Source organism: Dipodomys merriami, unplaced genomic scaffold, assembly GCF_024711535.1.
Source record: "Dipodomys merriami isolate MVZ:Mamm:240054 unplaced genomic scaffold, mDipMer1.0.p SCAF_123, whole genome shotgun sequence".
In the NCBI taxonomy this organism is placed as follows: Eukaryota; Metazoa; Chordata; class Mammalia; order Rodentia; family Heteromyidae; genus Dipodomys; species Dipodomys merriami.
Genome location: NW_027202527.1, coordinates 1,327,624 through 1,345,107, shown reverse-complemented (window position 1 = coordinate 1,345,107; position 17,484 = coordinate 1,327,624). Strand labels below are relative to the sequence as shown.

Sequence of the window (17,484 nt, the reverse complement as noted above, 5' to 3'; positions counted from 1 at the left end):
TTTCTTTGTTCTTTTTATCTGGATGTCTGAATGGTTTCTAGCAAAATCTAATAAAGCCTAATAAGGAGAGTGGGAGGGAAAAGTGTGAGAAAATGTTCAATGTACTCATTACCTTATTTACTAAAACTTCCCTGTTCAATACCTTCACAATAAATAATGATGATGATGACAGAAAGTTTTAGAATGTTTCTGGAGTCTGACTTGTTGGATCTTATAATGGATCCAGGGATATGCCAACTACAACCTTAATTAGTGGGCTGAATAAGTCTATGATCTTCCTTATTTATTTGAAAGGTTTAAAGGTAGATTATGATGTGACTGTAACAGTTTCTGGCTTATTCCAGGTTCTGACTACTTGAGTTTTACTACAGATCCAAGAGTGATTTATAGTGCCTATATTCCAATCCCTCAGGCCCAATCTAAGATCCACTTATATTACCTTGAACCTGTAACCAACATATGTCAACGTGGGTCATGGTTAAAGATTTTGTTGTTGGTCGTGGTGGTTATAGGGCTTGAACTCTATGCTCAGACACTGTTTTTTCATTGTTCTTCAGCAAAATGCAAACACTATACTGCTTGAGCCACAGCACCATTTCCCCAGTTTTCTGGCAGTTATTTGGAGATAAGAATGTCACAGACTTTCTCCTGCCTGCGCTGGCTTTGAACCATGATCTCATCTCAGCCTCCTCAGTAACTAGAGTTACAAGTGTGAGCCACTGGCACCTGCCCAGTAAAGACTTTTTTTAATGTAAAGACCCTGGTAAAGACTTTTTTAATGCTAAAAGTTTGATTGGCATTGGGCAGTTTTAGTTTTAAATTGGCTCAAGGATATAATCGAATGTGAAACCAGGGTGATATTGTATACCAAGATGGCCCAAGAAAGAATTTTTAAAGTTTCAAATTGAATCCATATGATGTTTGCAGTCTCATACTGGGTGCTGGAATTGGTTATTCCAAATTCATATAGGGTCCAGTAAAGTTTCTTTTCAAACACTAGTTGGAATCAAGACCTGATTATATCATTCTGTATATGAAACCAAAGTGTGACTCTTTCTGTTTAAGACTGTCTTGACCTCAGTTTTACTTTTTCAGGTGAGAAGTGTCTTGTCTGGTGAATTGAATTTTGTGCTGATCCAGTTAGTGTTGCATTGCCTTCAGATTGGTCTAACTACATTATTTTCACATTTGTTTGAGGAATGAGCTATTTGCCATTCTGTCTGAATTCAAAGATAAAATTTTAGATTCACGATGAGTCCCTGGTGTGACAAAATTCATGTCAGATAAAGTTAAGCGTTCTGCTGTTTCCATTTTAGCCTAGAAAAGTATTTTGACTCCATCAGATGCAGAGTGAATCCAGACTCCATCTGCTTGAGATTCACCCTGGGTCAATGGCCTGAATACATTCATTTTACACTGGGTAAAGAGTTAGTAGCTTCAGTTGGCATCCACAGAATTCCTGTATCAGCTTCAGAAATGATCCAGGATTTCACTGTATCTTCAGATTGGATATAATTACCAGACATAACCATTTTTGCACCAAACTCAGAACAGGTCAGAACAATTTTATGTTGGTTCCAAGGCTCTACTATTTCTAATGAGGTAAATATATTATATGAAAGTCTGGTTGACTCCATGGTCTTTCTGCTAGACTCACAGGTACTCTCTATGACAAATATGCCACAAATTCATTTGGGAAAATTCCATGTATCATTTTTTTCAGTTTCATTTAATGGCTACGGAATAGATGCTTGACTTTTAGTTTGAATCAAGCATTGGATATTATCAGCTTAAGGCTACACTATACTTCTGAATGTGTTAAATTCAGGTACTAGTTAAAAGTTTCTTAACTTCAGTTTCAAATCTGTTGGAAAAGATACTGTTAGATCTGTGCATAAAAACTTGCAGTTTTATAAACAATCTGTGAAAAGTCATAGTTATGGAAACTTCCAGATTTTTGATTGCTAGAGCCTCAGAAAGAGTATATTGTTGTGAATGTGAAACATGCATATGTTGACCTATGTTTAATAGTAGGAGAGTCCCTGCTACAGTCTAAGTCCATAGACTTAAAAGGTGATATTCAGGTTTCGTTTTCTTTAATTTCTAGAGATGCATACTCTGGTTCCATCATGCAAGTGATTTATCAACAGATTATATCTATAATGTAACTATATCAGATATAGGTTTTATGGAGGTAAAGATACCTGCAGAGCACCTGCAGAAGAAATAGCTTCTGCTCTCACTTTCTCTGGTGCAAATGTTGCCTATGTACATAGCATGACTTTATCAGATATAGAGTACATTGGACACTCATGGGTTAATTTCATGGGTGTTTCAGATGTAAGTAATTACAGTTGGATAATCAGAATAGGTCCTTAGTATAATAGGATTATATATATTAGATAAGTTTATATATTAGATATATATGCTTATACTTTTACTGTTTGTTATATAACCTATGCAGTTTCTATCATGTGATCTATTCAAGGGTATAACTGTTGACAATTTGCCTCTGTCAAATGATTTTTCTGGTGATGATTTCCCTTGGATGCCAGGAATGATTGTGAAACTGAAGAGTCTATCCAGAAATATGCTGGCAGTCATTTCTCCTGGATTCAGAAAACAACTTTTGAAGTAATATTTCTTACACAGTAATATGCTAGTTGAAAAACAATCTGAGTTCAGGGTATGGCATATATACATGGCCTTTGTCCATGTATATAGAGAGTAAAATTCAGTCCTAATCCAGGCATTTTTTAATTGTACCATTTGTTTAGGAATACACTGTTATTTAACATGGTCCAAGGTATGTATATATATTTAACCTCTGTCCATTTTAGTTTCTGTCCAAGGAATGGCTTCTAATGCTTTATTCTGTGTCCAGGGATACATTCCTACTGAATCAACATGAAATTAAGCCTGTTTTATCTTTGGTAGAAAATAATTAATTGTTGCTGCTATAGTTTGTGTATGCAATTTGGCTGAATTATGGCTCTATCTTGTGATTTTTCACAAGGATTCATAGTGTGACTCCATGAGTTTAAGCCTGCTTCCAAGAAATCAGATTGAAAATGTGAATTCTATTGGGATATTTACTTTTGGTGATCTAGATACTATCATGTGTTTAATTACTCTATTTTCTTCCTGGCTCCAAGTATTTGTTCATCAAGATTTAGTATGAACAAAGTTCAATTGTTCATAAGTTAGTGTTAGCTGATACCAGAGGCTCATAGCTGCAATCCTAACTACTCAGGAGACTCAGATATGAGGGATTTTACTTCAAAGTCAGCTCAGACAGAAAATTTTGTGAGACTTTTAACTCTAATTAATTTCTCAAAAGCCACAAGTAGAGCTGTAGTTAAAGTGATAGAGTGCTGGCCTTAAACAAAAATATTCAGGGATAGTGCCCATGCCCTGAGTTCAAGCCCCAAAACTGGCATCAGTAATAAAAATAAATTGTTGCAGGTTGTGTGCCATTGTAATATTGGATTAGTTAGTGAGTCTGTCCAATGTTTATTGCTAGAGATTTAGCTTGTGTCCATGGCTTTGCTATTTTAGGAATTACTGCTTTTAATACCATGTATTGCCATACTGAGACCAATGACAGTTTCTGGTTGTGTCCAAAATCTTTATTTCTAAAAATTTGCTCTGGTTCCTTGATGTGACTGTTTCAGGCAGTTTTTCCCCAGGCATTTTTCTTTTAGCTTTAGCCTGAGTCTATGATGTAAATTTTCATCAAATACAATTTGTGCTAATGAATTTGCTTCAGTAAACTTGAATAAACTGTGCTACTCTTCCTTTCACAGATTGTGCCAGATATTTGTGTTTGCGTAAGTGTACCAATACTGGGGTCAGGGTGATACCATAGATTTACTGATAGACATTTACCAGAATGGTATAATTTAATTTACTGTTATGGATTCAATCTTGACCATATATATGTTATGTCATTCTATCAGATAATAGGAATGACCATAAACTTACTGGATAAGATTCAATTTGGAGCCACTATGTTGTGACTATATCCTACTAGATGTTCATTCTAGAGTCACTCTGATAGGACTGTATCTAATACTGACAAACACTGGCTGAGACTCAACACATGGCTTTATTGTATCACATGTAATTTTTCTCAATAAATGGTGGATAATCATTCCAAAGCTATTTTAATATGACTACATCAGATTCAGTTTGTGTATTCAGGTATATTAATAGATATTTAGTCTTTGATTATGGCAGACCCAAGCTATGTCAATAAATATTGTGATACAGAAACTACTCTAAAGCTGGGCACAGGTGACTTATGCCTATAATTCTAGAATCTTAGGAGGCTGAAGTCTAATAATGGTTCAAAGCCAAATTGAATTAAAGTTCATGAGTATTACCTCCAAAAAATAATCCCCCAAAAGCCAGAAATGCAATTCCAAATTCTTACTGCATATTAGTGTCTGAACGCAAATTTTAATAGTATGAGTGTGAGGCTTTAAACAAGGAATAGCTGTGGTTTGAATGTAAAACCTTCAGGCTTTTGCCTTGGTTGTATATTTCCAAATTCCTACTAGGATGAGTGTATCAATTTCAGGTTGAGCAAAAGATTGAAAAAATTTTAAATCTGTTTGGGTCCTCTGTCTCCTGTGCTCAGATTAAGAACAGACCCGAACTGTACCACATTCAGTCTGGTTCAAGGATAACAGAGTTTGGAATTAGGCTCTTAATACAACTGCTTTTGGCTGCATCTAATGTCTTTCTGAATCCTCTGTCTCTCTCTTTTTCTGGGCTCTGGGGCTATTTGATATTTAGGCTGAGGGGATTGTCATGATATTGGTCTTGTTATTGTTTATTTTGAGTGGGTTAGTCCCTACTCATGGTATAAATTTATTTCATTCAGATGAATCAATGGTTTTTCTGAATAGTCTTCTGAATGTGTCTAAGTTTCAGCTATGTCTGATTGATTCAGACTCTAGGTTCTGGTTGATCACATTTGGAATAAGTGAAGTACTCAATTCAATCACTCAAGGGCCATGATATATGCTTAGCCTGCTTTTAGAATATAGTGCTGCCAGGACTAATTATTGATACTATCCATTTGACATGGTAGTCTGATCTTACTGAGTCTATACTTTTAGTATAAAAATATAATCTTAGATTCTTCCTAGGTCAGCTGCATTTTGGTTATATAAAGTCTCTTGTTATTTAGCTCTCCTATCTGAAATTAGAGATAATTGCTCACACATCATTAACTATATGAGGCATTAGTACATAAGTAAAGGCCATATCCAGATACCAGTGTGCCTCTTATTCCACTTTACGTTTTGAAGGTTGGGAGACAAATTAGTTGGTTTTTTTTTTGTTTGCTTGTTTCTTTTTGTTGGTCGTGGGGGCTGAACTTTAAGCCTGGGCACTGTCCCTCAGCTCTTCAGCTCAAGGCTAGCACCCTACCACTTGAGCCACAGTACCACTTCCAGCTTTTTTCTGCTTATGACGTGGTGAGGAATCGAATCCAGGGTGTCATGCATGCAGGGCAAGCACTCTACCACTGAGCCAACTTCCCAGCCCGACAAAGTTTACTGTAAACTTCAGATTTTTTCCCCTTTACCTATGCTTATAACAAAGACATTGGTATGAAAGTTTTGTTTTTATCATATATTTTCAAGTATGTTTGCTTTTTTATCTAACATTAAAAATCAAACTTGATTATTTACATATTTTGTAGCAATATCTTTAAATGATACATCAAAGTTGGGATCTTGGCTCTTTTCAGTTATTAGTACTTTTTTAACGTCTTTATTGAGATGCAACTTATGTGTCATATAGTTTACTCACTTAAAAGGTTTAACCCAGCCAAGTGCTGGTGGTCCCAGCCTGTCAGCTACTCAGGACACAGGAGATTTGAGGAGCCTGGTTTGAAGCAAACCCAGGCACGAAAGTTTCAGAGACTCATCTTCATTTAACCACCAAAAAGGTAAAAATGGAGCTGTGGCTCAACACCCATGCTCTATGTTACAAGTCTCAATACAATCAGTCAATCAATAAGTAAGTAAATAAAAAATCTTAGATTCTTTTAAAAATATATCACTTTTAGATAGAGCCCAAGTGAAAGGCATGTTTATTTTATAAAATATAAAATTTGACCCAGATTCAGGGAAAACCTAATTGTGATCTCCCTTTTCTATAGGTTGTTGGGTTCCATGTACATTAAAAGCAGGCTGAAACCATGGCTCCAATGTGTGTACTACTGTGGGTCTATCTTCATGAAATACAGAATGAGCCCATGGTTCAATTTTGGTAATGAGCACTGGATGTATGGTTATAGGTGATAGATTCCTTTAGTAGCAGTAGTGCTCACAGTTTTAACTATATCGCATAGTTAGGTTCTAATTATCTCTGTTCTTGATTGAATCCACATCACATTTCCTATTTTGCTTGGCATAATTATAGTGTGTCTAAGGAATAATGACAGGAATAATTCCCAATCAAGATCTAGCTATGAATTTGCCTTGGGAAGAAAGTTTACATGATTTAATTTGAGAGTTGATGTTAACTTTGGAAGGAACTGAGGATTCACTGTGTCACCTGAAAGTACAATCCAGGATCCATAAGCATTGATTAATAATAAACTATTAAGTTGCAAAACACTATGTAATGGCTTTAATCCAGGATTTTACCAAATCAGTCATAGATTCCAAATTTCATTTGATGTTTCTAAGGTCAGTCTCAGAATATAAAGATATTAGTTATTTTGGTACTCTGTAGTCTAGAAATAATGAAATAAGATTCAAAAGTCTCTGCTGTTGGAGTAATCCAGATGAACTACATCAGAATTATCCCAAGTTTGGAATTGGGTCATTAAAATTTCCTACCTGAAGAGAACTGATCACTTCAAAACTTAAATTGTCTGTTGCCAGAGTAATATTCTCTATTAGTTAAAACAAAATACACTAGGGGACTAGACTTCTGTTTTCTTGGAAAAATGCTAATCCATGACTAAAACATCATATATTTTATAAGGGCTAAGATCATCTTTGTACAATGTTTCTACTTCAGGGAACATACTACAGAGAAGAAAGAATGGATCCATAAGATTCTTAGACAACTTGAATGACCATCTTATCTGTGATAGGGATGGGGCTACCTATCTTGATGACAAGAATAGGATCTGAACATGGGATTGGGAGTTAATTGACAAGGCCTACCAGTTTCCAGTGAATAGACAAAAGAGGACGACCTTGGTGTACCTAAATGAGAAAACAAAAATAATCCATATATTCATATTGACAGATATGATACATATTTAATACATTCATGTAAAACAATCACATATAACCATGTAATATTTTATGATGTATGTATTGTTTTGTACATATTGATATGTATACATTTACATGTTTATAAACGTATGTATAAATTAGTCATAGATTTTATATTTTAAAAAAGCATTAAAATATAAGATCCATATGCTTTTCTATCACATATATTATTCCCTATGATAGCAGGCACAACAATAAATGTTAGATGGTGCATACAGCAAGAACTCCAGGTGATAACATACACACAAATGACTGTAAATCTTGTTAAAGAGGAGAATAAGATACTAAAAGGAATTTAGGGAAAACTTCTTAACACTAGATTATATCAGCTACCAGATTCAGTTATCCCCTTAAACTAAGTATTTTGTTAAATAATCAAGTTCCTGTTTCTTTCTGTCTCTCTATAGACAGAAATAATATTGAAATGATTTCCTACATTATAAATTCTAACATCAACTATATAATAACAGCTGTAACTGAAAATTCATCTTTATTCTGCATTCATATATATGTATGTATAGCATATGTGTGTTTGTGTGTGTGTGTGTGCATGTGTGTTCAAGAGTTGGGGCTGGAACTTTGGGCCTGGGTGTTCTTTCTGGTTTTTGGATTTAAACTACTGCTCTATCACTTTAGCCATGATCCACTTCCAGCTTTCTCCTAGTTAATTGGAGATAAGAATTTCATAGATATTTCACTTTGAACTATGATATGGAGATCTGATTTTCCTGAGTTGTTAGGATTCCACGTGTGAACCATAGTGCCTGCCTGTATATTTTGTATTGAATTTATATTCATATATATACTACTATAAATGTAGTATCTTATTACTTATATATAACAGTTCAGGAATTTTCTATTGATTTTCTTGGGAAAGAGGGCATATATATATATATATATATAGATATATAGATATATATATATATATATATACTTGTAGTAAACAAACATTATTTTCAGGACTAAATTTGTTACTTGTTCCCTCAGTGTAATTATACTTTTGCTTATTTCATTTTTATATACTTAATTTTTATTCATAAAACTAAATTTTATTCATATTCTAGGGTCCCAATATCAGATCATAAACATAAGTCTGTGCTTTGTTTCCAAGAACTTTATTCCTTATCCAATTTTCCCACTATTTCTCAATAAAACATTCCTTCTTTATTTGGAACCTTAAAATATGTTCCTTTATAGAATTGTATGTATATTTCTGCAAGACTTCAAGGGCAACTTTGCTCTTAAAGTTAGTATCCAGCAATCTTCTTGTGGCTGATTCCAGATACATAATTTCTTTCAGCATTGTGGATATGTTAATGGTGATAGAATGAAAGGTCTACAAGCTTAACTGATAACTTTCAGATACTGGTCCCAAAGTTATGTTCTGAAGGAGCAGAGATGAAAGGATGTGATATGTGGATTATTCTATCCCTTTAACATTTTATAGCATACGTTCCTAAACATTAGTATACTTTTAAATCAGGACTCAGAATTAAGTACTTTGACATAAGTTCCTTCATCTTAATTTCTCACACACATTTATGTTTCCACCAAATAACCCCGTAACTGGAATACACCTTAATGTTAAGTACTAAAATGGTCAGAATTTATTTTTATAAAGTGTCGCGATGGAATTATGCTTTTTTATTTAAATGATTTTTAAATTTTCAGTCTTCTGAACTACATAATACAGCAGAAAATGACCACTGTGGCTTACTCTGACATTCTGCAGTGTCTGTAAAGAAAGCTATAACAACTTTCCTAGGAGATGTTTAAGTTTGATAAGTGAAATCTCTTCCTTTCTAACAGAGTCCTGCAGGAGAACCGAAATTCCTATTCTTTTTTTGACTTTTTCTGTTCGCTCTTTAGGATTAAAACTGGTTGCAAGCAGGTGTTATGGCCAATGTTTGGTCAATGAATCCTAAAATGTCAAAATACAATGGAGGAAGAAGAATGCAGTAAAATCAGGGTGAAATTTGCCATTAAACTTCACCGAAAGTTGATTACCAGTGTATTAATTTACTTAGCAATGTAACACAATTAGTAATTTGCATCACTGTGCTATGATACTGTATATACTAAAGGGAGAATTTTAAGCCTTCAAGTACTCTTACGGTTGTATTTTTAAATAATATAAAAGTTTCTTTAATACACCAAGATGAAACGTGAATTTACTTAATAATAATAAAGCAAATCTTAAAAAATACTTAAGATGATTTCTTTACTCATGGATATTACTCACAGTTTTGGCAACATCCACCAACAACTCAGAATAAAACCCTTGCAGGTTTTACATACAAATACCAGGCACCGAACAGAACTTGATTCTGACACTGGGACAATTGTTGGGTGTCAAAGAGTTTAACCACTGCATTAAGAATTAGTACTGTAACTGTTTGATGGGAGGGAGATGTAAACATGATAGGCAAAGGCAATATCTTACTAAATCATTTGTGAGAGATATTGTCCTATCTTTTTTATGTTTGAAGAACAGAGGGATTGAAGAATATACAGAAGGATGATAAAAGATGAAATATGAAGAATGAACTATATATATAAATATATATACACACATACACAAATATATATACACATATATAATCAGGCAAACAGATATGAAGAAAAGTAGGAAATTAAATAAGTGACAAAGGTGTAAAGGCATATAGGTTAAAGAAAATAAAAAGTATTAAGACAAAATATCAGGAGAGAATTCCCCAGTCTGGATAACTTACCACCACACCAGTGAAAAAACAATCCCCAAAACTCAAAGAAACAAAGTGAAGGTCCCATTATGTCTCAAGGGTGTGTGTATGCAACTTCTAGTTAGATTAGTTGCCAAGCCATAGAATATCTGACATCATAAGATCTATTTGTGAGGCAATTGTCTTCTTTTTCATATGACCAATCAAATAGAGTTTTACATATAAGAAATTACTCATTATAAAAGATACAAATGATTGTTAAAATTCAAGCTGAATTTATTTTAATATTAACATCTTTCTGAAAAGGTGATAATCAATAATCAATTCTCACACATTGTAAAAAGTTATAGTGTGTTTGTTATTACCTCAGGACATTATCACATAAATATAATTTCATATAATTATACACACCTCTATATGTACTTGGATTCAATATACATATTTTATGCATAATTAAAAATTCTATACATGGTCAGTATAGTTGTAGGCTGAATACATATATTGAATTCTATATATATGTGTACTTGGATTTAATGTGTATATACAATATATATAATGTGTATATATAATATGTGTATATATAATGTGTATATATAATATATATGTGTATATATGTGTATATATTATACATATACATTATACAAAAATGCTGATAAAATGTTAGTTGAATTTTTATTTTTGTTTAAATAGCAATAATTAGTCTAAAACTGTGGCACTCTCATTTATTTATTTAACTGGTTACACTTCCCTAACATAATTTCTACTGAAAATGCAATCTCAAGGTTTTAATTCAATTCCTTCCAATGCAAATCTAGGAGAAAACTGAAGTATAAGACTTAAAATAGCAGGCAAAGCATGTTGTATTTAGAGTATAGAGATACAAAAGGAAATCTTTGCTCTTCTGAAATTTTCACACAAAAGGACTACATTATTAAAAGTCATTTTTGCTGAGAAAGGTAAAAAACTAAAGTAAATATAAAGAAATAAAATAATATTTATATGACTTGAATCATTGGACCACAGTTAAGCCACTTACATGATTTTATTAGTAGAGTGTATAGGGTTCAGGTTCAAGAACACCACTAAATTGTAGAGCATTTCTGTCTATGTGTGAGGCCTAGGAATTAGTACCTGAATTCACTAAGGTCCCTTGACTTTAATGCCATTTCAAAAACAATGAGATCAGTTCAGAGGAAAATAAGTGAGAGTTTAATCATTTTGTGAGCCAAAATGTGGACTAAATGAGCTATTATTCAGGAAAAAGCACAGTCCCTCAACTTTCTGTTGAGAGGAGAAATGGTATTTAAATGAAAGTCAGCATCATGAGCTACCTGAAACTCATATCAAGGAGATTCTTCTAGGTGAATAAATAAGCTTACCTTGAATATTTCTCACCTATCCTCTCTCCTTTCCCCCCTCCCTCCTTCTCTACTCCTCCTTTCTTCCTTTCTTATTTCCTTCCCTTCTTCCTTCTTTCCTTCCTTTCTTCCCTCCCTCCCTCCTTCCTATCTTCCATCCTTGATTATAATAGAACTTCAATTCAAGGAGTCTAGATATTGCTTGACTTTTTCTCTAATTGCCATCCTCTACTAATTGAGACATTCGTTCACTTCAAGCTTTTGGCTGGTAATTGGGGAACAGTCTTTGTCTGTACTGGCTTCCTCCAAATGATAATGCTCATATCTTAGCTTTCTGAGTAGATAGGACTTATAGGTCTGAGATTCTGTGGCTGGCTGTTAGGCCCTGGCTCTAAATTCCTTGCAGGTTTTAAAGTTCCTCATTCCATAGTCAGTGAAATAAAGAAAGGAGTGTCATAATGCTGCCTTGAGCTATAAAACATTCCTGGATTTCCTCATTTGGGAAATAAAAGGAGAATGTGGAGAGTAAATACTGAAGGCTAGGAAGGAAAGAAAAATATCTTTTTAAAACATGTGTAGCTGGAAGCATCCAAGTTACTGAGTTAAAATTACAGTTTTGAGCATATTCAAGTGAGTGTGACTGCTACAATCTATCTCCCATAATTTTTTGTTAATCCATCCTCATGATTGGCTATTTCCTGGTGAAATCCAGCAATGTTAACTCTTTATTTTTTTTGCCAGTCCTGGGACTTGAACTGAGGGGTCCTGGCGCTGTCCCTGGGCCTCTTTGTGACACTTAAGTGACATTATCACCCCTGGCTTTTTCTGAGTAGTTTATTTAAGAAAAGTCTCACCATCCTTCCTGCCAGGCCTTGCTTCAAATCATGCTCCATATATCTCTTGGCCTTCTTAGTACCTAGGATTACAAAGTGAGCTACCAGCACCAGCTTGTTGAGGGATTCTTCGGATGGAAGATACATAATAGCACCAAGGTCTCCTAGGCAATTGATTAACTTACACAACTTTTGTTCAGTAATATGGAGATTGAGTTGTGCATATATTCTGCAGAGGGAATATCAATAGAATTGTAAGTACAGTCAAAATGCCTTAAAAATAATTTAACAGAAGCCTTCTGACAGTTGGCTCTTACACTGGTATTCAAGTAGTAGTACAGTTGTCTTTGCTACGTACTTCTTCTTTCTTGCTTTATCTAGCTAACTTCAAAGAGTTTTTAGTTGTTAGGAGAATGTAGTAAACCTCTTTTCATTTTCCTTTTAGTTGCTGTTGTATGCCTTGTTTTATTTGTTGTTATTTTAATTTTATTGTGTTTTTATCTTTGGTTTTATATTTTAGAAGTGCTCTATTGTAAAGTTCATTTTTCAACATAGCATCTTGTACATCTCATTGTTACAATGGGTCAACCTATATCCCTATTTAAGCATTTTGTTATTTCTCTTCCTCTCCTCAAACTAGAGAAGTGTATGCACAAGATGCAGGGCACCAACATCAAATACAGTGAAAACAGGGGTTATACCATGAGAGAGAATCATACATAGCAACACAAAAATCACATAGAACATTATAAATACGTTAGGAACAATAGCAAGAAAGAAAAAAACCACTTGTGTCTCTATCTTGGGGTTCATTTTGCTTAACATCATCTTATCTGGTCATCATCTTTTCTGCTTGTCTCAGACATATACCAGTTATTGAAAACATATACCAGTTATGGAACCTATGTTTCTTTGGGCCTGGCTTACTTCACTTAATAGAATTTTTTTTTATTTTTTTCCATTTCCAAAAAATGGGGCGATGACATTCTTTCTGAAGGAAGCCTAGAATTCCATTGTATATATAGCACATTTTCTTGATCCATTCATCTACTGAGGGGCATCTGGGTTGGTTCCATATCTTAACTATGGTAAATAATGCTGCAATAAACATAGTTGTCCTGGTAGCTTTAGTATGGTCTTGTTTGTGATCATTTGGGTAAATGCCCAAAAGTGGGATTGCTGAGTCATAGGGGAGCTCTATGTGAAGTCTTTTGAGGAACCTCTGTACTACTTTCCAAAGTGGTTGAACAAGTTTACACTCCCACCAACAATGCAGTAAGGTTCCATTTTGTCCACATGCCCTCCAGCATCTGTAATTATTAGAGTTCTTGATTATAGCCATTCTAACTGGGGTGAGGTGGTATCTCAATGTTGTTTTGATTTGAATTTCTTTTATGGCTAGAGAGGTTGAGAATTTCTTCATATGTCTATTGGCCATTCTTATTTCCTTCAGAAAAGTTTCTCTTTAAGTCTTTAGCCCACTTGTCCATTGGGCAGTTGTTTCTTTGAGGATTTGTTGTTGGGGGTATTTAAATTATTGAGTTACAGGTATATTTTAGATATGAGACTGGGGGGCAAGAGGGAAGGGAGGAAATGTAGTTGTGGAGGCGGGAAGGAAGGGAGGGTAGGGAAAAACAAAAGAGATGATAACAATGCTTGATAGGAAATATATTCATTACTTTGCTCATGTAACTATAAGCCCTCTGTACAGTAGTATTTTTACAATAAAAACATTAAAAAATTTTAATATAAAAATAAAGTGATGAGCAAAGTGCAAAGACAGCATTAATATTTATAAACTATTTATATTTATAAGCTAAAACAAACCACCTTCTGATTGAATTATTTTAGTTGAAGTGAAAGTATTTTAAAATATTTCATACCTATGAGGTATGAAATTGAGTATGTATTAAGAGTACATTAAAAACTGGAATCAGGTGTGTGTATTAGAGTTACTAGCAACTTAGTATTTTACTTACAGTATCTTGAAAATAGTTCAGTAAAGTTCCTAATTGAGGTATTCCTCAATTATACCTGAGAGAACTGAGCTTTTCCACATCAACCTGCCTTTTTCAGGTCATTGCAAAATGGCAGTGTTTTCTTTGTTCCATAACTATGAAATAAGAGGGAAAATGACAGAAGTAGTGACATTGATCAAGATGCATTCTACTTATAAAAGGATATGCTGAGTTGACAACCCTCTGTATAACTATTTGAAGATAGTAAAAAAAAAAAGAAAAATAAAGATAATTGTGGAGATGAGAAGGGAGGGTAGGGGTAAAACAAAGAGGAGGTAACAATGCTTTATACGAAATGTGCTCATTATCTTGCTCATGTAATTGTAACCTCTCTGTGCAGTATTTTCACAATAAAAAATGTAAAAAATAAAAATTAAAAAATTAAAAAAGATAAAGCCAAATAATTATAGAAAATATTTAGTAAAATGTTATAATAGAATAATTACATTACAATATAGAGGTCAAAATTCTTGATATAACTTGATAATGGTATGGTATAGAAATTATTATGGACTTTTTAATTGTCATTACAGAGTTAAAATAAGAGGGTTCATAGTTACATGAATCAGGTAATGGGTAATGAGTACAATCCTTTTTGAAACATGTTTCCCCTTCTGCCCACAACATATCCAGTTCATTTTTCACTTGGTGTCCAGTGAGCATGACTGCTGTATTTTTTCATCCTTGTTCCACATTTTATATGTCCTCCCATGCCCTCTCAAATACAAACAGACTAAGAAACAAGACAAAAAGAAAAGAAAACAAAAACAACTACAATTGTAACTTTTAAAAAAATGCTTTATTTTATGGTTTGAATGATATCTCCACCCATGATGGTGACTTGGAAGATTCAAACAGAACTACAGTGTCAAATATTTTTAATATATAGTTTTATTGTAAAGTTACCACACAAAGGGGTCAGTGGAAAATATTTGACTTACTCATTATACATCTATTTTATTTTATTTTTCTTAGTCTATATTTTTATGTCTATTCACGGGTCCAAGAAAGGCATTACAAGTACTATTTCACAGGGAATCTATTTAGCCCCACTAATAGGGAGCCATAATACACAGTGAAGGGCAATTGGCAATCATTTGCCCCATTTCAAATGAAATTTTTGACATAAACTTTTAAGAAAATATTGTTTCCAGAGTAGGCTTTACTTAGTGGAATAGTTATTTTACAAAAGCTAACAGGTATTTACATTTTTTAGGAGTTTTCAGCCTCAACATGAAATAAAGTTGCTCAACTTCAAGTAATGTTCCCCTATGTATTATACTCACTTCCACAGAGTTTTTCTTTATCTCTGAAGTAATTTCAAGAACATAAGCGTCAAATACATTCTACTAATGTATCTCCACCATAAAGAGTAACCTTACAAGATGTTTTAAAAGATTCTGCACTATTGCCCTAGGAAAAATTATGAGTGCATGAAAATGTTCCACTTAGAATTATTGTCCCATTCATTAACCCCTTCCTTCAGCCATTTCTCAGCTTGTCATTATGTATTCAAAGATTTCAGATTCCCATCCTAGAGATGAAATATTCCTCCCATGATTATGTTGATAGTGATTAGACTTTGTGTATTATTTTGCATGTTTAGATCTGTGAGTTTTCTTGTTTATGTATGTCATAGGTATGCACTGGAAACATGTGCTTCTGTGTCAGGTAGCCATGTGTTAGTATGACTGTTTTTTAGCTTCTGGGAAATAGTGTATGTGTATATCCGTAGGTAGAGAAGGGGAGAAGGGGGTGAGACAGAAAGACTCTCCAGTAGGAAATTTTTTATTCTAGAACAAAACATAGCATAAAGTGTGTAAAGACTATATCTAAGGTATACATTGTTTTAGAGGAGTGTAGACCTCTCTGTTGTTACCAGGATTCTTGGTGCCTATATGTCTAAATAAGTGGGCTAAAGACTTAAAGAGAAACTTCTCTGAAGAGGAAAAAGGATGGCCAATAGACACATGAACAAATGCTCAACATCCCTAGCCATAAAAGAAATGCAAATCAAAACAACATTGAGATATCACCTCACTCCAGTTAGAACGGCAAAAATCAAGAACTCTAACAACAACAGATGCTGGAGGGGATGTGGCCAGAAAGGAACCTTACTTCATTGTTGGTGGGAATGTAAACTTGTTCAACCACTTTGGAAAGCAGTATGGAGGTTCCTCAAAAGACTTCACATAGAGCTCCCCTATGACCCAGCAATCCCACTTTTGGGCAATTACCCAAATGTTTACAAACAAGATCACACTAAAGCTACCAGCACAACTATGCTTATTGCAGCATTATTTACCATAGCTAAGATATGGAACCAACCCAGATGTTCCTAAGTACATGAATGGATCAAGAAAAGGTGATATATGCACAATGGAATTCTATGCCTCCTTCAGAAAGAATGACATGGCCCCATTTGTTAGGAAATGGAAAGACTTGAAAAAAATTCTATTAAGTGAAATAAGCCAGGCCTAAAGAAATATAGGTCCCATGGTTTCCCTTATTTGCAATAAGTAGTATCTGTGTGAGACAAGCAGAAACAGGTAACTTGATGTTAGGTGAAATGAACCCCAAGATAAGGACTCAAATGGTTTTTATTTCTCGCTATTGTTTCTAACATATTTATAAGATGATTTCTTTGTTGCTTTGTATGTATATCCCCATGGTATATCCCCTGTTTTCACTGTATTTGATGTGAGTATAATTTGGGGAGGGGAAGGGAAAAATCAAGTTGTTTAAATAGGGATAAGGGTGGACTCATTCCAACAATGAGATGTACAAGATGTTATGTCGAAAATGAAATTTACAACTTTGATGCATACAGTGAGGTGGGGGATGGGGGTGGAGATGGGAAGGGATAGGAAGAAGAAACAAAAGAAGAGGCAACAATGCTTGATAAGAATGTGCTCATTACCTTGCCCACATAATTGTAACCCGTCTGTATGGTATTTTCACAATAAAAAAAGAAAAAGGAAAAAAAAGACATACAATAAATCTGCAGGATGCCATTCTACACAAATAACTTAATAACTTCCTGCAAAGCAACTGGGAGAGATCATATCAGGAATGAAAATTCCTTGTCTGGTCAAGAGAAACCAAACATTGTCCTGGTTGATGATTACACAGTCATTTCATTGAGGAATGAAATGTAGACAAGGACTCTGTAATGATCCATTCTTTTAGAGCTAGAGATCTTGTGATCAGACAGCTTTTGAAAAACTTAGATAGGTGGTAATATGCCTATATCCAAGCCTTCCGCT

At 34.1% G+C, this 17,484-nt stretch overlaps 1 protein-coding gene across 1 annotated transcript in view; it reads right to left on the bottom strand.

The window, feature by feature from the left end:
- The window catches only part of LOC138823775 (transmembrane protease serine 9-like), a 29,573-nt gene extending 19,476 nt beyond the window's left edge, over nt 1–10,097 (bottom strand). The window contains exon 1 of the mRNA XM_070017333.1: nt 10,040–10,097. Coding sequence (XP_069873434.1) covers nt 10,040–10,097 — 58 coding nt within the window. The remainder of the gene's footprint in view (nt 1–10,039) is intronic.
- Between the last annotated feature and the right edge of the window lie 7,387 nt (nt 10,098–17,484).